The 21,664-nt window shown below is 46.4% G+C and overlaps 1 protein-coding gene across 1 annotated transcript in view; it reads left to right on the forward strand.

The window, feature by feature from the left end:
* wdfy3 (WD repeat and FYVE domain containing 3) overlaps positions 1 to 21,664 on the forward strand; it is a 415,649-nt gene that overhangs the window by 257,972 nt on the left and 136,013 nt on the right. The window contains exons 22-26 of the mRNA XM_084308124.1: positions 4,466 to 4,647; positions 5,575 to 5,806; positions 9,849 to 10,009; positions 12,769 to 12,880; positions 16,579 to 16,769. Coding sequence (XP_084164250.1) covers positions 4,466 to 4,647; positions 5,575 to 5,806; positions 9,849 to 10,009; positions 12,769 to 12,880; positions 16,579 to 16,769 — 878 coding nt within the window. The remainder of the gene's footprint in view (positions 1 to 4,465; positions 4,648 to 5,574; positions 5,807 to 9,848; positions 10,010 to 12,768; positions 12,881 to 16,578; positions 16,770 to 21,664) is intronic.

Below are 21,664 nucleotides of genomic sequence, written 5' to 3' on the forward strand. Positions count from 1 at the left end.
GGAAGGAGTATATTCTTTGCAGGGGCATTAAGTGGAAGGAAGGCCGACTTTGGCCAATTTATCCTAAATCCCGATAAATTACCAAAGTCATCAATCAACTTGAGAAGATGAGGCATTGAAGTGTTAGGGTTTTGCATGAACAATATTACGTCGTCCGCATATAAACTAATATGATGTTGTGTGCCCTTAATTTCGATTGGTTCTATGGATTGGGATTGTCTTATATATTGTGCTAAAGGCTCTAATGATAAAGCGAATAGTCCGGGACTAAGAGGGCAACCCTGTCTGGAAGAGCGCAATACCGGAAAGATTTCGGAGGTGATTATACCTGTTGTAATCATGGCCGATGGGTCTTTGTATAATACTTTAATCATATCAATGAATCCTTTTCCTAATCCCATCCTTTCTAGTACTGCCCATAAATAAGACCATTCCAACCTATCAAAGGCTTTCATCGCATCCAGGGACAACATCGCTATAGGTGGGGTGTCATCCTTGCTGGCATCTAACACGTGTAATAACCGTCTTATATTATCCGTGATCAAGCTGCCTCTTATGAAGCCAGTCTGATCAGGATGAACTAAAGACGTCATATGCTTTTGAAGTCTGATGGCTAATACCTTGGAATACAGCTTGATATCGGTTCCGAGGAGGCTCAATGGTCTATAACTACCGCAATCGGTGGGGTCTTTGTTTTTTTTAAGGAGGACTGTTATGAGTGCAATATTGTCGATCTTATGGAAATTCCCCTCCTTAATTGAGTATAAAATCATATTAAGTAATAGGGGTCCTATTACATCCCAGCATGAGAGGTACATTTCTGGTGGGATACCGTCCCTTCCAGGAGCCTTACCACTTTGCATTTCAGATATGGCCTCCCTAAGTTAATCTAGTGTGATGGGTGTTTCTAACTGTTTAGCGTCATCCTCTGATAGTTTGGGAAGGTTAATTTGATTAATTAAGATATATGTCCATTTTGTTTTGATCGAAGGCCATTTCTGATTTGTACAAGTTGGAGTAACATTTTTTGAATGTCTCGTTGATTTTTTTAGGGTCTGTAACAAGTCCTTGCTGTGCCTTAATAGTAGGGATATCTGCAAATTTTGCATTGGCTCGTATCTGCATAGCTAGTAGGTGACTTGGTTTAGAACCATTAAAGTAATACTGTTGTCTTGTGCTACATATTTGAACTTCAGATTGTTGTTTTAAAATGGCATTAATCTCTTTTTTTTAACACAGTAATTTGAGATTCCAATCGAACCGAGTAGTTGTATTGTAAAGAGGAAAATAACGTAGAGTAAAGCGTTTCCAGCTCTGCCAGTTTTGAACAACGATTCTTGCGTATTTTGGAAGAAAAGACCCCGGTAAAATCCTTGATAAATCCCTTTACCGACATCCATAATATTCTGGGGTCCTGTACCGATTGCGCATTCTCCAGCAGGAATACAGCAAGAGCGTCTTTGAATTGTGTAATGAATTCCTTGTTTTTCAGCAATATCGAGTTAAATCGCCATCTTGGGGCTCGGTATGACAGTATACCAATGATCCAAATGGTACACGGTAGAATCTGTAATTCCGTCAAACGGCGACCTCTAGGCAAAGGAGCCCGGCTTGATATTACACTTTTTTTTACATTTTTCTCTTGGACTGATGTGTGGGTTGAAGTTTAGTAACGTATTATACTGTGAATTTCTCCAGACTTTGCTTGGCAGAGTCTGAGGTGTAGCCAGCAATATCAACCATTAACCTATCGCCACTCAACTCCAACCTACACATCAGACCAGCATCCATACCATAGTAGACCCTAGACCTATAACAAGGTACCAGCATCCACACCATAGACCTTAGAACCATAGACCTTAGAACTATAACGGGTACCAGCATCCATACCATAGACCTTAGAACCATAGACCTTAGAACTATAACGGGTACCAGCATCCATACCATAGACCTTAGAACCATAGACCTTAGAACTATAACGGGTACCAGCATCCATACCATAGACCTTAGAACCATAGACCTTAGAACTATAACGGGTACCCACTCATCCCTGTAGTAAGGAACCCTGGAGTTCTGACTCTGGGATGAGCCAGCTGTCACTGTATCTCCTTTGAGGAAACACACACGCACACTCCTCCAGGCGTAAGTGCACATCATCATCTTACATGTGTTCACCCTTCTTCTGCCCACACTTAAACACTTCACTCATGCAGACGCACATTCCTCACACATACCAAGACATACAGTATAAGCCACGCCCAACAGATTTAATAATATATATATGTACAGCATTCACATAATACATTCCCCACCATAGTCCTGCATCCATCAGAGTCTCTTAACAGAGAGGTGTTCTCAGTAGGAGAGTTATGTTAATGATTGCTGCAAGATTGTCTCCCTCTTTCTTTCCTCCACGTCCAGGATTAGCAGTGCTGCATAATTGAACAGTGGAGTCTCCTCCAGATGAATAATTGAGTTAAAAACATCCAGTCAATACATGCTGTTCTGTGGCCAACTGCTCGCCATCCAGACCGTGTTCTACAGATTTAAGAAAACCTTTTGTTTGGTACAGAACTGAGCACCGCAACCATCACAAAATCATCTTTTTCCCATGGCGTGACTCACTCAACCCACCCACACACTCACACTCACTCACTCACTCACTCACTCACTCACTCACTCACTCACTCACTCACTCACTCAACCCACACACCCATTCACTCACTCACTCACTCACTCACTCACTCACTCAACACACACTCACACTCACTCACACTCACTCACTCACTCACTCACTCACTCACTCACTCACCCACACACACACACACTCACTCACTCACTCACTCACTCACTCACTCACTCACTCACTCACTCACTCACTCACTCAACCCACACACCCATTCACTCACTCACTCACTCACTCACTCACTCACTCAACCCACACACACACACACACTCTCACTCACTCACTCACTCACTCACACACTCACTCACTCACTCACTCACTCACTCACTCACTCACTCACCCATGCACCCATGCACTCACTCACTCACTCACTCACTCACTCACTCACTCACTCACTCACTCACTCACTCACTCAATCAAGCACTCAACAATATCCATCTATATCCATAAGGCCTGGAACACAAGGAAACTAGTAACTTATGCACAGTAGGGGGGGACCATACATAACATCATGCTGTCATATCCAAGTCTATCATTCATTCATTCATTCATTCATTCATTCATTCATTCATTCATTCGTTCGTTCGTTCGTTCATTCATTCATTCATTCATTCATTCATTCATCCATCCATCCATTCATTCATTCACTCACTCACTCACTCACTCACTCACTCACTCACTCACTCACTCACTCACTCACTCACTCACTCACTCACTCACTCACTCACTCACTCACTCACTCACTCACTCACTCACTCACTCACTCACTCACTCACTCACAGACGATCTGGGACGTTTTGTCGGACACATGCACAGGTTTTCCTGCTCGTTATTACTTTGTCCAAAATTTGTAAAATCATGTCATTCCCTTCTAATATTGTAAATCATATTGCACTCTCAAAATAATCTCTAATAGATCTTTTTTTATTTATTTTTTACCCCACCAAATTCTCACAACATCTGTTAAGCACATTACTGGTATACAGGTACTGTATATTTAATATTGACCCATGGGACTTACACAAGCACATTGAGAAATATACAAATAGCTTGCCGGCGAAAAATGGCCGTCAATAAAGTCAATTTGACTCGCCATGGTGATGTGTTGGTGTCTTGTCTCTCCGGCCGGGAGGATTCCCTGGCGCTGTGATCACATTAACGTGTGGAGAAAGACTAGTTTGTGCCCCTCTCTGTACTAACCACAGCAAGGCACAGCTCACGCATGGAGCCTACTCTAAACTTTAAGAGTACACTGACAGCCCGTTGCCTTAGTAAAGCACAGATAAATGGAGAAATCGGCTTTTTCCAGTACATGAATTATCCAGGAATTATCCCCGGCGTGAGAGACGAGACACCACCATCACCATGGTAAGTAACGTTGACTTTATTGACTTCCATTTCCGCTGGCAAGCTACTGTTTATTTCTCAACGTGCCGCCTTCAGACCCTGTGGAGAGCTAGCTCGCGTACCGTCCATGGGTCTGGTGTGTTGGGCCAGGTGCAAGGTAAACCACATTATCCCAAATAGGTCAACTCCGGTGGCCAATGTGCAGGAATACACACACGTCTCATACTGTATCTCAGCCTTATCGCAGATGAGTGCAACCTCTGTGATCCTTCAAGACTTAAATATAGGTTGAATGAATACTACTTCCTATAATCTATGCTATAAATTGCAATGATAAAGATTTATATCAGCTTAAAAAAAGGTGGGTAAAGCCTCCGCTACATCCCTGGTTATGGTATATTAATGGTCCTCTCGTCCCTCCTCTCCAATCAGCCGACGAGTCGAGCGAGGAGGCGTCCTTCTATGAGATCCTGCCTTGCTGCGCCAGGTTCCGCTGTGGGGAGCTGATCGCAGAGGGCCAATGGCACCACCTGGTGTTGGTGATGAGCAAGGGCATGCTGAAGAACAGCATGGCCACGCTGTACATCGATGGGCAGGTCGTCGGCACCGTCAAGGTAAGGGTTCTTAGTGCCGGGGAACAGCTTGGACTGCGGTTGATTTCCTGTGGCTGTGTTTTGCTAATATAACAGGAAATCAAATGTAGTCCATTCAGAATGTTTATGTTGACAAGTTGAAACAGTCTGTAGTCCATTCAGAATGTTTATGTTGTCAAGTTGAAACGGTCTGTAGTCCATTCAGAATGTTTATTTTGTCAAGTTGAAACTGTCTGTAGTCCATTCAGAATGTCTGTACCCTGTAGTGTGTGGTGGACTGGTTGGCTAGCTGGCTGAGTGGCTGGCTGGCTGAGTGGCTGGCTGGCTGGCTGAGTGGCTGGCTGGCTGACTGATATTGGCTGTATATTGCTGTCACTTGTGGTTTTAGTGACTTCAGATTCCCCCGAGATAAGAGCAAGAGTGAATCACAGTCTGGCACACCTCAGTCTCAGCCCCATACACACACACCTCATCACTGCTGAATGCTGATAAGAAGAGTTTCATTTCCTCCTGTGGTCTACTCACAGGAAGTGTGTGTGTGTGTGTGTGTGTGTGTGTGTGTGTGTGTGTGTGTGTGTGTGTGTTCATCTATTTTTCTGTAATAATAACTGGACTCATTAAAAAGGAACCATATGTTTAGCTCTGCTACTGCTATTTCTGAGTATGACACATCCTTACATAAACCTCCTCCTCCCTTCCCTCCATCTCCTCCTCCCACCTCTCCCTCCATCTCCTCCCATCCCCTCCTCCCTTCCCTCCATCTCCTCTCCTTCCACCCCCTCCTCCTTTCCCTCCATCTCATCCCCTCCCTTCCCTCCATCTCCTTCCCTCCCCTCATCCCTTCCCTCCATCTCCTCCCCTCACCTCCTCCCTTCCCTTCATATAATTTCCTCCCACCTCTCCTTTCCCTCTGTATATCTCCCCTCACCCTCGTTCCTCCTCTCCCAGCTCCACTATGTCCACAGCATGCCTGGTGGCTCTGGCTCGGCCAACCCCCCGGTGGTGAGCACGGTGTATGGCTATGTGGGCACGCCGCCTGCCCAGCGCCAGCTCTCCAGTCTTGTGTGGCGCCTGGGGCCCAGCCACTTCCTGGAGGAGGTCCTGCCCGCCACCAGCGTGGGGGCCATCTACCAACTGGGGCCCAACTACGTGGGCAGCTTCCAAGCCGTTTACCTGCCCTGTAAGTGCCTGGGCGTCTTGGAGGTCACGTCCAGCTTTGGGAGTAGGGCTGGGCGATATTGGGGGGCAAATCATGACATTCAGCACAGGGCAGTGGTATAATAATAATAATAATAATTATTATTAATAATAATAATAATAATAATAATAATAATAATAATAATAATAATAATAATAATAATAATAATAGAGCACAGAACAAAGTGCAAAGTAATAATGGTGATAACAGTATAACAGTAGTGAACAGTACTGAGTGGCAGGATTCAATCAGACCGTAGTAATAGTGATGATGGTATACATGGTCCAACCGTAGGAACATGCTGCACCAGAGTCCGTGCAGTGTTTATTATTAACACAATCTGCGCCGGAAACGAGTATACTCGTTATTGCCCGCCATGCATTCAGCGCCAGAAATGAGTTAACTCGTTTTTTGGATTGTTATTTCGTTTATTCGCTATATCTATTCATAATTCATAGCTGCAGCCTCTGGTATACCCTTCAGAGCCTGTCTGAGCTGGCAGACGGTCAACACCGCCCTCTACTGCCAGGCGTAGCTATTGCATCTCATTGAAAATGGCCTGTTGTGTTTTAGGAGCCGATCTGAGCCGGGCGGGCGGGGTTTAAATACTCAGGCGAGCCAGTTCTATACAACGATGGCATCGAACAGTAACTCCGCCCGCCCCTAATTGTGAAACGGTCGGTAGTGTGGTACAGACCTCCACAAGCATTATTTGGAATTGCAATCAGATATTTGGATTATCTCTTTTGCATTACATCAGACACAAGGTAAGAACATTATATATATAATTTTATCGTTGATCTGACATTTATTTCTACCCCGATCACAGATATCAGTGTGGACCGTATATGGCTGTTTACCGTTGGCTGCGGGGGGGGGGGGGGGGCAGGCTACGACGGTCATTTCATGTATGGACAAGGAGACATAATAATGATAATCTAGCGTTGATTTCAGGATGATTAGATAATCAGCCGAAAAATTACAACATGATGACTGGATTAGTCAAATGCCTTTTTCTCGTCTTTTTCCTCGAATTACTGAAAAACACCCAAACCATACTCTATTCAAAACGGTATAAAACGGAAATGTACGGATGAAAAAACAATCTGTCTCAGGCATGTTGACTAGAAGCAACTCACTGAGACTCGACGGCAATATTAGACCCATAGATATAATATAAGATATATTTTAAGCACTCGTAAATGTCAGTCTAAAACTATATCCATTGAATAAAGACCTGGCGATGAATGGGGTATCAGCGCCCCCTGCTGCTGGCGGTCAATGTGTTAACACTTTGAGTGCCAGCAACGCGTGTTGTCGTTAGTTCATGCCGTCCTTTGAGTGCCGGCAACGATATATAGCGTTTTATTGGCCATTTGAATTCATATTTCATCAATCGAGCCTCACGCTAGTGTTGCAGAGGGACCCAGTTATTAGGGATGCCCCGATCGATCGGCCAGCGATCGTTATCGGCCGATATTCAGTATAAATATGAGATTGGGGAATTCCGATAATGCTTTCTAGTTGATTGCGAAAACCGCTGATTGTGTTTATTATTAAGAGTTAGACAGTCCTAACAGTGTTTATTATTAACGCATTCAGCACCGGCCATTATCCTTATCCCGTTCTAGCTAGACCTAGGGCTGGGCGATATGGCCTCTAAATGATATCGCGATATTTTTTGGCCATATCACGATACACGATATATATCGCGATATTTTGACATTTCCTCTAAAGCACTTAAAAATGCTTGATTTAACCCTTTGATGCATACAGTCACGCCAATATGATGATTATAATAAGAGTCACACTCGAATGTAAACACAGGAAGTTGAACACTGAGATTGAAACTGGATGCAAGAAACGAATAACCAATAAATATGAAGTCATCTTTAAACCTCTGTTGTCAAGCGTCGTCAATATAACCCACCCCCTTTTCTCACTAATGTAACTAGTGTCGTGGAGTCCGCTTTGAGCTAACGCTAGCAGCTAAGAGCTAGCAGCTAAGAGCTAACGCTAGTTAGCTTAGCCTATTATGGTTTAACTTAGCAACTAACGTTAACCATTGCATGTCATTGAAGGTCCGCGCTGGTCTGTGTAATGAAATATCAATTGCATGTCATTTAAGGTCCGCGCTGGTCTGTCTATAATGAAATGAGAGGAACGCTCTGCACTAAAGCAAGTCTCATATCAGCCGCGACGTGACAACATATACTCGATGTTCACGATATAGTAATTTACTACATCTCACGTAGAACAAGCCGCGATACATCGAGTATACTCGATATATCGCCCAGCCCTAGCTAGACCACGCTTTAAAGATAGGGGTGCGTCACCTTGTTTGTATAACTATCTGTATTCTATATTATAGCTATGGAGACAATACTATGGTCATTTGACAGTCAGTATCTTCCGTCGAACATGCAAAAAAGAATAGATTTTTTCATGTATACGTTCACGCGTTATCCCGTGGTGAATATTGTATAATTTCAGAGTGATCCGGGCTAATTCCTGAAAAGCTGAGTTATAGGGCGCTACGTGAATTCTGCTAAAAGCATTGGCGTTTCATCCCTGGACACGCTACTATTTCCAAATCAAATGTATATAATAGGTATTATGTTTCATCATGAATGCATGAAAGGGGGGGGGGGTCGTTTCTGATGCTTTGATTGCCAGTAACGGCATTCGTTTTGAACACCACACACGCTGATCAGCCGGATCGATATGAAATCATTGCAGGTTCAAGGTGGAATTGAGATCAGAAGTCCTTACCTTTGATCGGGGCTATTCCAAAAACAATATTCCAATTGTTTGATCGCGATTTCCAGTATTGGTGTCCATCTGGTCCACGACATAATCCGGCACAACACATGCATCGAGTGTCCTGGACACGTTTCAATGTGATCGGATGAACCGCTAGACTTGCCTGGGTCCAAATTCTCCGCCTGGACGACATTAGATGTGACACACAGTCTGGAACAGGGTTTCAAAGGGTAGGCGATACTGCCACCTAGCAGGATCTAGCCAGTATTGCACTCTCAGGGTCTTAGTATGGCTTTCAACGGTAACATAGAGGTCCATGAGACTGCATAGAATATTAAAATCGAAAAAAAGGAAAACGGACCAAATAATATATATATGTGATTGGCACTCAACGGTTAGCGAGCAAACACGTGTATATATACATTATGGCACAGAAGCAGTTAAGAGTTGGACAGTCCTCCTAACAGTGTTTATTATTAATTTAGACAGTCCTAACAGTGTTTAGTATTAAGATTTAGACAGTCCTAACAGTGTTTATTATTAAGAGTCAGACAGTCCTAACGGTACTCAAGTTCACCAGCCGTTAGCTCTCCAGCAATTGGCAGCAGTCCATGCCAACGGTTGTGGAGCCTGATGGCTACTGGCACAAAGGAGTGGCCGATGTGTGGTGTGCTAGCATGCTAGTTGACACTCGCCAACAAGTCTTTGTCAGATCATAACTTGCCACATCTTTTTGGAGGCGATCAGAGGAATGTACAAACACTCTCAAAAACAGTTGTTGGATTCGTATGTGGTTGACTGTACGTGGTCGTCATTCCAAACAATGATACAATTTTGCATGTGTGTAGGTGGGTGGGGGGGGGGGGGGGATTATACTCATGCACTCCTGTCTACAAATCAACCTTTTTAGAGCTGTCTGTACATTTGAAGCCTGTAGGCTGCTGTTGTGTTATCGACTGCACTGCAGCAAGTCTCCCAGTCTTTTGTCTGATTCTACCCTATCTCTCTCTCCCTCACTGCTTCCCTCCCTCTCTCTCTCACTCTCTCTCGCGCTCTCTCTCTCTCTCTCTCTCTCTCTCTCTCACTCTCTCTCTCGCGCTCTCTCTCTCTCTCTGTCTCTGTCTCTCTCTCGCGCTCTCTCTCTCTCTCTCACTCTCTCTCTCGCGCTCTCTCTCTCTCTCTCTCACTCTCTCTCTCGCGCTCTCTCTCTCTCTCTGTCTCTGTCTCTCTCTCTCTCGCGCTCTCTCTCTCTCCCTCTCAGGTAAAGACTGGAAGGCTGAGGCTGTGCCCCCTTCCCCGGTGTCTCTGGTAGCAGAGGAGAAGGTGTCCTTCAGCCTGTACGCCCTCTCTGTCTCTGCCCTCACCGTGGCCAAGATCAGGAAGGTCTACAACAAGCTTGACAGCAAGGCCATCGCCAAGCAGGTCTCACACGTGCACCACACATACACACGCATACGCATATGTACACACACACATACAAATGCATAAAGGTCAAACCCACATTTCTACAGGAATATATGCAAATAATTGTGCATGCATGCACGCACACGCATAACCCTATTCCACACACACCATTTTACAAATCCTCCTGCGTATGTACTCAACACACACACACACACACACACACACACACACACAGAAGTCAAACCCACATTTCAACAGAAATATATGCAAATAAATGTGAATGCATACAGTACATGCACACACACACACACAAATCCTCATGTATATGAGTTGCAAATGAGCTCAGACCACACAAACACACACGACACACGCACGCACATGCACACACACACATACCCTTATCTTCTCCTCCCCACCTGTCAAGTCATACCCAGTCAAGTCATACCCAGTCAGACCAGGCCTATCTGCCTTAATCTCCCTCGCTCTCTTATGAGCCCAGCCCACTCTGTACAGCAGAGTTTGTAAAGTGCAGAAGCAGCAGCTTGTACCTCGGCTCCACGGCCCCCGTGTGTGTCTCTGCAGCCCCACTGACCCCCAGCCAGGCCCCACTGACCCCCAGCCAGGCCCCACTGACCCCCAGCCAGGCCCCACAGACCCCCAGCCAGGCCCCACTGACACCCAGCCAGGCCCCACAGACACCCAGCCAGGCCCCACAAACACCCAGCCAGGCCCCACTGACCCCCAGCCAGGCCCCACTGACCCCCAGCCAGGCCCCACTGACCCCCAGCCAGGCCCCACTGACACCCAGCCAGGCCCCACAGACACCCAGCCAGGCCCCACAAACACCCAGCCAGGCCCCACTGACCCCCAGCCAGGCCCCACTGACCCCCAGCCAGGCCCCACTGACCCCCAGCCAGGCCCCACAGACACCCAGTCAGGCCCCACTGACCCCCAGCCAGGCCCCACAGACACCCAGCCAGGCCCCACAAACACCCAGCCAGGCCCCACAAACACGCCCCACTGACCCCCAGCCAGGCCCCACAGACACCCAGCCAGGCCCCACAAACACCCAGCCAGGCCCCACAAACACGCCCCACTGACCCCCAACCAGGCCCCACTGACCCCCAGCCAGGCCCCACAGACACCCAGTCAGGCCCCACTGACCCCCAGCCAGGCCCCACAGACACCCAGCCAGGCCCCACAAACACCCAGCCAGGCCCCACAAACACGCCCCACTGACCCCCAACCAGGCCCCACTGACCCCCAGCCAGGCCCCACTGACACCCAGCCAGGCCCCACAGACACCCAGCCAGGCCCCACTGACCCCCAGCCAGGCCCCACAGACCCCCAGCCAGGCCCCACTGACACCCAGCCAGGCCCCACAGACACCCAGCCAGGCCCCACTGACCCCCAGCCAGGCCCCACTGACACCCAGCCAGGCCCCACTGACACCCAGCCAGGCCCCACTGACCCCCAGCCAGGCCCCACAAACACCCAGCCAGGCCCCACAGACACCCAGCCAGGCACCACTGACCCCCAGTCAGGCCCTGCTTCTCCTCCTAGCCCCACTGACACCCAGCCAGGCCCCACAAACACCCAGCCAGGCCCCGCTTCTCCTCCTAGCCCCACTAACACCCAGCCAGGCACCGCTTCTCCTCCTAGCCCCACTAACACCCAGCCAGGCCCCACAGACCCCCAGCCAGGCCCCACTAACACCCAGCCAGGCACCGCTGACACCCAGCCAGGCCCCACTAACACCCAGCCAGGCCCCACAGACCCCCAGCCAGGCCCCACTAACACCCAGCCAGGCACCGCTGACACCCAGCCAGGCACCGCTGACACCCAGCCAGGCACCGCTGACACCCAGCCAGGCACCGCTTCTCCTCCTAGCCCCACTGACACCCAGCCAGGCACCGCTGACACCCAGCCAGGCACCGCTGACACCCAGCCAGGCACCGCTTCTCCTCCTAGCCCCACTGACACCCAGCCAGGCACCGCTGACACCCAGCCAGGCACCGCTTCTCCTCCTAGCCCCACTAACACCCAGCCAGGCACCGCTGACACCCAGCCAGGCACCGCTTCTCCTCCTAGCCCCACTGACACCCAGCCAGGCACCGCTGACACCCAGCCAGGCACCGCTGACACCCAGCCAGGCACCGCTTCTCCTCCTAGCCCCACTGACACCCAGCCAGGCACCGCTGACACCCAGCCAGGCACCGCTGACACCCAGCCAGGCACCGCTGACACCCAGCCAGGCACCGCTTCTCATCCTAACCCCACTGACACCCAGCCAGGCCCCACTGACACCCAGCCAGGCACCGCTTCTCCTCCTAACCCCACTGACACCCAGCCAGGCCCCACTGACACCCAGCCAGGCACCGCTGACACCCAGCCAGGCATCGCTTCTCCTCCTAGCCCCACTGACACCCAGCCAGGCCCCACTGACACCCAGCCAGGCACCGCTGACACCCAGCCAGGCACCGCTTCTCCTCCTAACCCCACAGACTGAAAACACCCAGCCAAGCCCCGCTCCTCCTCTGTTTAACCTCTCCCTGCCCTCCCCTCAGTTGTTTAACCTCTCCCTGGCCTCAGATGTTTAACCTCTCCCTCCCCCCAGCTGTTTAACCTCTCCCTCCCCTCCCCTCAGCTGTTTAACCTCTCCCTGCCCTCAGCTGTTTAACCTCTCCCTGCCCTCAGCTGTTTAACCTCTCCCTCCGCTCAGTTGTTTAACCTCTCCCTCCCCCCAGTTGTTTAACCTCTCCCTGCCCTCCCCTCAGCTGGCCGTGTCTTCTCATGAGAACGCCACCCCGGTGAAGCTGCTCCACAACGCCGCTGGCCACCTGAACGGCCCCGCTCGCTCCATCGGAGCCGCCGTCATCGGATACCTGGGTACGATAACGGAAGAAATCAATCATCATAATCATTAGGACTTTTTCCTCTGTCTATTATGTAATGGATCCATAATGTAAACCACTCAGTAGTTAGCATGGATTTCCAAGATGGAAAGCGAGTCAATACAGTGTAGAAATGCAACAGCAACTTTGCTTATCGCCAATAAATGTTGCCAAAACAAAAAGATCTTGCAGATTACCGCTTTAAGGCGAGACACAGCACCCCCTAATAGGCAATTATTTTATAGATATCACTATGAAACTTTCCGTTTGTTATGTACATAAAAAATAAGAAAACATTTATTGCAAGTTTTCTGAATGTTATGTTTATATATGTAAATGAGGCACGTCCTCATTAAATATGCGCATATTTGCATATATTGCCAAGACACGAATCACCAACAATGCCAGATTCAAAAACTTGGTTTAATTTTGTTGATACATAACGTTACATTAAAAAAATCTGGAAATACTGTCTACTGTCGCCTAGTTTTGGTATAAAATTTACTATAAACCCGGCTATGAATGATATCAAAGTCAAAGCTATGTTTATTGTAATTTTTCCATTGACATGTAAGCATGTGATACAGTACTCTCGGTTATAGCCATTTAAATACTAAATAACTACAATAAATACTAGAATAAATACTGATCCTCATGATAGACATACAAACTGATTCAATAAAAATCCAGTAAAAACAAATCATAAAAAAAAATAAAAAATATTCAATAGAAGACGAATCCATTCAATAAAAAACCAATCTAATTTAGTCAAACTGATTTAATTCAATAAAATGAATTTGATTCACTGATTTAAAAGAGAGATAGGTGCCATAATGTGCTACGGTGCAGAGGCATGGCAGTGATGAGCTGTGATAAAATAAGATAAAAAAAAGTAATAAATAAAGTAATATAAAATAGTAATATAAAAGTACAAACACAAGGGGGGAGCTCCAGTAGCTCACCGCGTACCTCGAGCGCTATTTCGGCGCCGGGGACAACCGTGCTCGTCACGGATCTGGGGTAGCAAGTTCGATTCCCGGACAAAGCCGTAACTTTCTCAGAGTGTCTTCCCCCCCATCTCTACCCCCATTCAACCTGTTTCTGTCGGTCATTCTTGACCAGAGAAAAAGCGATAAACGCAAGAAGAGCCAGCGGAATGGCCAAAGTAAAAAAAAAAGTACAAACACAAGATAGACCAGTGTTATGAAGTCTAGTGCAAAGAATCAAGATAGAACCAAGGTAGTCGTTGATGTGAGTCTCTAGTTCTCATGTCCCGCTCCGGCCACCCGAGCCCTTTATTGTAGAGCCTGCTGGCTGCCGGTATAAAGGACCTGCCCAGGCGGTTTGTGGTGTGTCGGGGGGGGGGGGGGGGGACGAAATCTTAGGCTGAACGTGCTCTTCATTCTGGCCAGCTCCTCGTAGAGGGGGTGAGAGGGGTTCTCCAGGATGGCTTCTAGCTTTTTCCTCATCCTCCTGTCAGCCACCACCTCTAGATTATCCAGCTCACCACCCACTACTGAGCTAGCCTTCTTCACCAGCTTGTTCAGCTTGCTGGAGACCCTCGAGTTGATGTTGCCCCCCCCAGCACACCACAGCAAAAAAGAGGACGCTGGCTACAACCGACTGGTAGAACGATAGCAGCAGTCGGCTGGTGCGGATGGGGGGGGGGTTTGTCAGGTAAAATCGGTTGAAAAACCGGTTCAGCTCATTTGCACGTTCAAGGGGCCCCTCCACGGCCGTGCTCTGTTGTCGGAAGCCTGTTATTTTCCTGACCCCTCCCCACACCTCTCTAGCATTGTTTGCCTGTAGTTGGCCCTCCAGCTTGTCCTTATAGGTGTGCTTGGTGGCTCTGAGTTCTTTTTTGAGCTCCTTCTGTACAATCTTGGCCCCCTCAGTGTCCCCAGCCATGAAGACTCTCTTCTTCCTGTTCAGGAGGTATTTGATGTCCCTATTGATCCAGGGTTTGTTATTAGGAAAGCAGCGTACCTTCTTAGTGGGTACGATGCTCTCCTCACAGAACCTGATATAATCAGTTCTACATTCGGTGAGTCCATTGATGTCCGTTGGAACAGGTCAGTCTGTGGAGCTGAAGCCCTCCCTTAGCTCTTCCTCAACATCCTCCGACCACTGTGGGACAAGCCTAGTTGTAGCTGGCTGTCGTTTGATCACAGGCTTATATATTGGATCAAGTCTGACCAGGTTGTGATCTGAGCTGCCAAGCGGGGGTCGAAGTGTTCAGTAGTCTCACAGCATCCGGGAAGAAGCTATTCTTCAGCCTGGTGGTTCTTGCCCGGATAATGCGGATTTCTCTGTCCGTGCATCGGTTGTTGTAAATGTCAGATGTCTGGTAAGCTGAATCCGATGGTCCTGTGCAGACCTACGTAACGACCCTCTGTAGCGCCTGCTTCTCTGCCGCTGTGCAACAAACCCTTCTGTATAAGCAGGATAGTAAGAAATGTGGAACGTTTGGTGTGTGTAGGTATTAGGGAAATTGAGTTCCATGTCTTTGTGTGTAAGTAAAATGCATAAAAACCCGTTTTTGAGAAAAAGTTTGGTATTGTAAAATGCCATGCATTTTTTTAACTGCTATTTACAAACACAACACCCAATCAAACCATTAGTAACTAATAGACATCTTAAACACTTTCCTGATAACTGAATAACATAATAAGAATGATGTTATTGAACTGAACAGAACTACACACCGGCTACGAACAAACAGTGTAGTAACAATAATCTCAACACAACCAATTACTGCACTGAAACACAGTATTGACTGTCATGCACATGAGGTTTCCAACGATACCAAGGGTGCCATGGTGCACGCCGTAGCCGCTTCAGAACAGTTGTGTGTAAAAGTAGTCACTTTTGGCGAATTTATGAAGAATTTACAGATTCAATCAGGCAAAATTAAGTAAAATAAACAACCAAATGTGTGTTATTGCCATTTTATTGTCACTAGTTTCATAGAAGACATGTTTATGAAGCAAACTATAACAATCTCAATATCGGGGGTACTATCTCGCCTTAACTCATGGCCATCTGACTACTGCAGTATTTATTGTTAACAAGTATCTTGGGTTTTAGAGTTGTACAGTCTAGATTTTGCCTAGCCGTGTATGAACTTGAACCAACATGTTCAAATGTAGTAACAAAGTTAAGGTCTGGAATACATGTGAAATGGGATTTTTCAGAATACTGCAGCTCTTTACCTACAACAACCTACGCTCTCTTTAAACACACCCCTCTAGCTTGATTCTGTTTTCAATGCATCTGTAAATACATGATTTACATGATCAGCAGTGTGTCCTGACAGAACGATAGAACGACAGACAGAGAAGAGTGAAATGTTTAATTCCAAAATTGTATTTCTGCTGTTTGGAAAAATGAACCCGACCCAAAGATTGGTAGCATAATAATACAACTCTTTGTGGAATATTATCAAAGTCACTTAGACATTAATTTATAAAACTAACATTGTGTGGATGATGTAATTTGTATTCATTTGTTTTTGAGTAATGCATTTCAGGAAATAATCCTTTTCCCAAAATAATTTGTGTTGTGGAATGAAAGCCGTCATGGGTCTCTCCTGGGAAAAGACTCTCCCTGACCTCACTGGACCTCACGCCGTTGGACACAGTGCATGAGATACCAAGTGTTTAGTCCCGCCTCTCCCTGCTTCTGTTCACCCAGGTGTACGTGCCTTTGTGCCCAAGCCTGTGGCCACAAACCTGCAGTATGTGGGCGGTGCAGCGGCCATCTTGGGCCTGGTTGCCATGGCATCAGACGTGGAGGGGCTGTACGCGGCCGTCAAGGCTCTGGTGTGTGTGGTGAAGAGCAACCCGCTGGCCAGTAAAGAGATGGAGCGCATCAAAGGCTACCAGGTTGGGAGACAAAATACTACACTACCCAGAATGCACATATACAGTGTAACCAGTGTCCAGTAAATGTTTGATTGATTGATTGAAAACTTTATTAACAGATTGCAGAATGGGTACAGTACAGTACAGCTCAATACATACAATTGTTAAGGGGATGCAGACCAGAGAAAGACTTTCGTCTTGTTTACATCAGGGTCCCCCATTTTCAATTCATCATAACATATATGACATACATGACATACAGATAGACAGTACTGCTACATTTATGACATACCAGATTTGCAAATACAGTACTGTTTGTGATACAAAAAGAGTCTAGAAAAAAGAGTATACATTTGACGTAGAAACTGTACATTGGATTGGGTGGGGGGGGGGGACTGTACATTGGAGGTGGTTGGGGGGGGGGGGGGGGGGTTGGGTAGGGTAGGAGTGGGGGGGAGGTTGGGTAGGAGGGGTGGGTGGGGGACACTGTACAACTGTACAAGCAAAACTGTACATTGGAATATTGACAAGACCATACTTGGTAATTTACTGTACATTGGAGGGGGTTGTGTTCGGACATTTACAGGGGCCAGTTTCGAATTGCAGTCTCCCTTAGGTGTTTTTTGAGAGTGTTTTTGAAAGTGGGTAGTGATTCACATTCCTTTACAGCTTTGGGTAGGGCGTTCCACATTGATGTGGCATAATTGCGAAACGTGTTTAGTCCCTTGTTTGAGCCGAATCTGGGTTTAACATGATTTGTGGAGCTCCCTCTGGTGTTGTGATCGTGGTATTCACTGACCTTTGGGAAGTATTTTGACATGTACATGGGTACCTTGGTCGTGTAGTGTATCTTGGGGCGGCGTGGCTCAGGGGTAGAGCGGGTCGTCCAATGATCGAAGGGTTGGTGGTTCGAATCCCGCTCAAGCCCATGTCCATCCCACTGCCGTTGTGTCCTTGGGCAAGACACTTAACCTACTTGCCTCGTATGAATGTGTATGTGTGTGAAGAATGTTGGTGGTGGTCGGAGGGGCCGTAGGCGTTGATTATTCGCCACGCTTCCGTGAGTCTGCCTCAGGGCAGCTCTGGCTGCAATTGTAGCTTACCACCACCGGTATGACTGTGTATGAACGAATAATGGACTCTGTAAGCGCTCTGGGGTCTCTGGGGTGTCACAAAGAGCGCTATATAAATCCAATCCATTATTATTATTATTATTATCTTGTAGACCAGGCCCATTGCAAGTTGCTGTACTCTGTCGTCTACTCTAAGCCATCCTAGGTTGTCAAAGTGGGCAGGGGTGAGGTGGGTTCTAGGAGTAAGGTCAAGCAGCAGTCTGACCAGTTTGTTTTGAGATGTTTGTAATTTTGTTTTTAGCGCCTTTGAGGTGCTTTGGTACCATGAGGTGCAAGCATAGTCGTAGTACCCTTGAATGAGTGCTCCTGCCAGAGTCTTCAGGGTATTCTTGTTTACCAGTGAGGAGATCCGGTACAAGAATCGAGTTCGTTGGTTGACTTTTTTTTATTACATTGGATGCCATTTTGTCACAGGAAAGATTTGCCTCTAGGATGGAACCCAGGTAGGTAATATCTTCTTTCCTTGTGACAATATTGTCACCCACTGTAACTGAGAAGCCGTCGGTCTTGCTGAGTTTGTTATTTGAACCGAAGAGAATGGACTCTGTTTTGCCCATGTGTAATGATAGTTTGTTATCAGCGAGCCATATGCAGATTTTGCCTAGTTCTGAGCTGAGGGTTTTTTCAACCTGTAACTTGTTCTTGTCAGAGACCAGCAGGGCTGAGTCGTCCGCAAACAGGAACAAGTTGCAGTCACAAGCTGACGACATGTCATTTGCATAAATTAGGAACAGTAGCGGACCTAGTATGCTTCCTTGTGGAACACCACAGCTTACTGTGAGGGGGGGGGGGGGGTAGGGTACCGTTTACCTCCACCATCTGCTCTCTCCCCTCCAGGTAGGATTGCATCCAGCTCACTGATAGACTATCAAAACCAATTGCTTTTAGCTTGTCAATCAGAATGGTGTGATTGACAGTGTCGAAGGCCTTTTGTAGGTCCAGCATGACCATGCCGCAGTATTTGCCCGCGTCCACCTCTTGTTTGATGTGGTCGTTTAAATAGAGAAGGCATGTGTCAGTGGAGTGGGATGTTCTGAAGCCAGATTGGAATTCGTAGATTAGATTTTTTTCCGCTAGGTATTTTTCGACCTGTTCGTATACAATTTTTTCCATGACTTTCGAGATGGAGGTAAGGATAGAAACAGGGCGGTAGTTGCCTGGGTCTAATTTACTGCCTTTTTTGTGCAGAGGGGTCACTCTCGCAATTTTGAAGTCCTTGGGGACGTGTCCCTGTTTTATGGAGAGGTTTATTATGTGTGTGATGACTGGGGTGATGGCGGCTGCTGAGTCTCTGAGGAATTTGGAGGGGATGTTGTCATGGCCAGTGGCCTTGTTAGGTTGGAGGGTGCTCAGTTTTTTGAGTACCTCATCTGTTGTTACCATTTCCAGTTTGAAGTCGTCTTTGTGGACCCCTAGGTTCTTGTAGTATGCTACTATGTGTTCTACCCCATAATGCCCTGAGTGGGAGGGTAGTTTGTTTACCAGTGTTGTGGCTATGTTTGTGAAGAAACTATTTAAGTAATTGGCTACATCCAGCTTTTCTGTGATGAGCGTGTTGTCCGTCTTTATGTTTATGTTTGAGAATCTGGTTTTGAGTTTTTTTTACTGCAGCCTAGTTGGTTATTGAGTAATTTCCAAAGTTCACGTGGTTTGTTTTTGTTTTCCTCGGTTTTGTCATTGATGACATTTTTTTTTGCTGTTTTGATCATGGAGTTTACATCATTTCTTAGTCTGTTTCTTTTCAGTTTGAGTTCAGTCACGTGGGCTTGGAGTTCACTGCTCGTGCTTATGGTAAGCTTTGACTGACTTTTACGAAACTCAGAGCATTTTTTTTGTAGTTAATCTAGTGTACCAGAAGGTAGTTATGAGATTATGAATGTTATAGAATATAGATACAATTATACTGTATGTTTTTTTCCGCACCTTCTTTACTGTTAATTTGTATGTATTCTAGTTATGTCCGGCAGTGTGGCTACATGAGTAGAGCTCCAGTTTTTATTTAACACGCCAAAAACGCCTTACCACGTCATTCCCCGCCATGCTCATTCTGCCATAGACGCCGTACCACGTCTTTGATATCAATATTTCAAAAATCTGTGATCGCAATCATATTTCTCCCCCGGAGACTTGAGATCTACTGTTGATCCCCTCTCAACTCTCCAACGGTTCAAGAGCGCCATCTGGTGGCCAATCGGCGGATCGCTCAAACCGGAAACTGGAAACGGAAGCTGGTGCTCATTCCAATTCGGTCCGATCACTTGCTAATAGTCCCAGGACTCGAGCTAGGACTCGAGCAGGACTCGAGCTATTCTATTCTATAGCAATCCATTACCAATAACTCGATAAACAACATGATTTGGACGTATATACTATTATACAACCTGGAGATGGATCGCATATTTCTACATCCCATAATAGGAATATTTCTGCTCCACGCTCATCGCCCAACGGCCCGAGGAAGCTACGGTTAGTTTCAGCGTTATTTTTTAACGTGTTCGATACAAACTGCTCTAATGATCATATCACCCACACTAGATGAATCATCCAACGTTGGCCACGGAATTATAAACGACCCCCCCCCCCATCCGGTCAACATCAGATGATAAGTAGTAACTTCTAGAAGCACGTCCATTTGACATTTTTTATCTCGCGCCGATTGCTATGAAACTGTATACAATCATCAATATAATGCATTTAGGGCTATAAATCACGTTCTGGAGAAAGCTGCAGAAAACGATAAAAACATACTTATACTTTAGACCGTATTTTAGTATGAATATGTGAATGAAAAAGTATAACGTTGCTACTCCCTGAACAATAGATACTTGATGTTGAATGGGCCATAGTAATGTCAATTTAGCAATACAATTTAAAAAGTTATAGCCCTGCAAAGAAGGGGAACTTCTCCATAGACAAATAGAGCTGGCGTGGGATGGTTTATTAAGAATATAAGCCTGGCGACCAAAGTGTTAACATTCTTACTGTGTCTCTGTCCCCCCAGATCCTAGCCATGTTGCTAAAGAATACTAATAATATTATAATAACAATATAATAATAATAATTCCTTCTAATATATTTATTTTATTTTTCCGTAACATTGTTGCTTTGTGTCTGTGCTGCCCGCTTCATCGCCATACAGTATTTCGTTTGGCAACCCCCCCCACCCCACCTCGGTTATGCGTTTTTCTCACGTTGCATATTATTTTAACTAGACATTAACTCATTCAGCGCCAGCTATTAGATGGAGGCCGTCATAGCAAGGCCATGCTTTAAAAGATAGGAGTGTGTCACCTTGTTTGTAGAGCTATAACTATATTCTATATTATAGCTATGGATACAATACTATGGCCCATTTGACATCACCTATCTATTGTTCAATATGTGAAAAAGAATACATTTTTCCATCCATACATTCCCGTGTTATACCGTGGTGAATATAAGTATGGTTTTAGAGCGGTCTGGGGTAATTCCTGAAATGCTGAGTTATAGCCTTATACGTCAATTCTACTATAAATGTTGCCGTTTCTTGCCTGTACACGCTACTATTCCCAAATCACATTTATGTCTTGGGTATTATGTTTCATCATGAATGTATGAAAGGGGGGGGGGGGGGGGGGGGGGTCATTTCTGATTATTTGATTGTCAGTAACGGCATTCGTATTGAACACTAAAAACTAGGGATACCGATATACCGATATTGTCCAACTCTTAATTTCCGATACCGATATCAACCGATACCGATATATGCATATCGATAGGCCGATAATATCGGACATCCCTACT

This window comes from Notolepis coatsorum, assembly GCF_963971535.1.
Source record: "Notolepis coatsorum genome assembly, chromosome: 1".
Taxonomy (NCBI): domain Eukaryota; kingdom Metazoa; phylum Chordata; class Actinopteri; order Aulopiformes; family Paralepididae; genus Notolepis; species Notolepis coatsorum.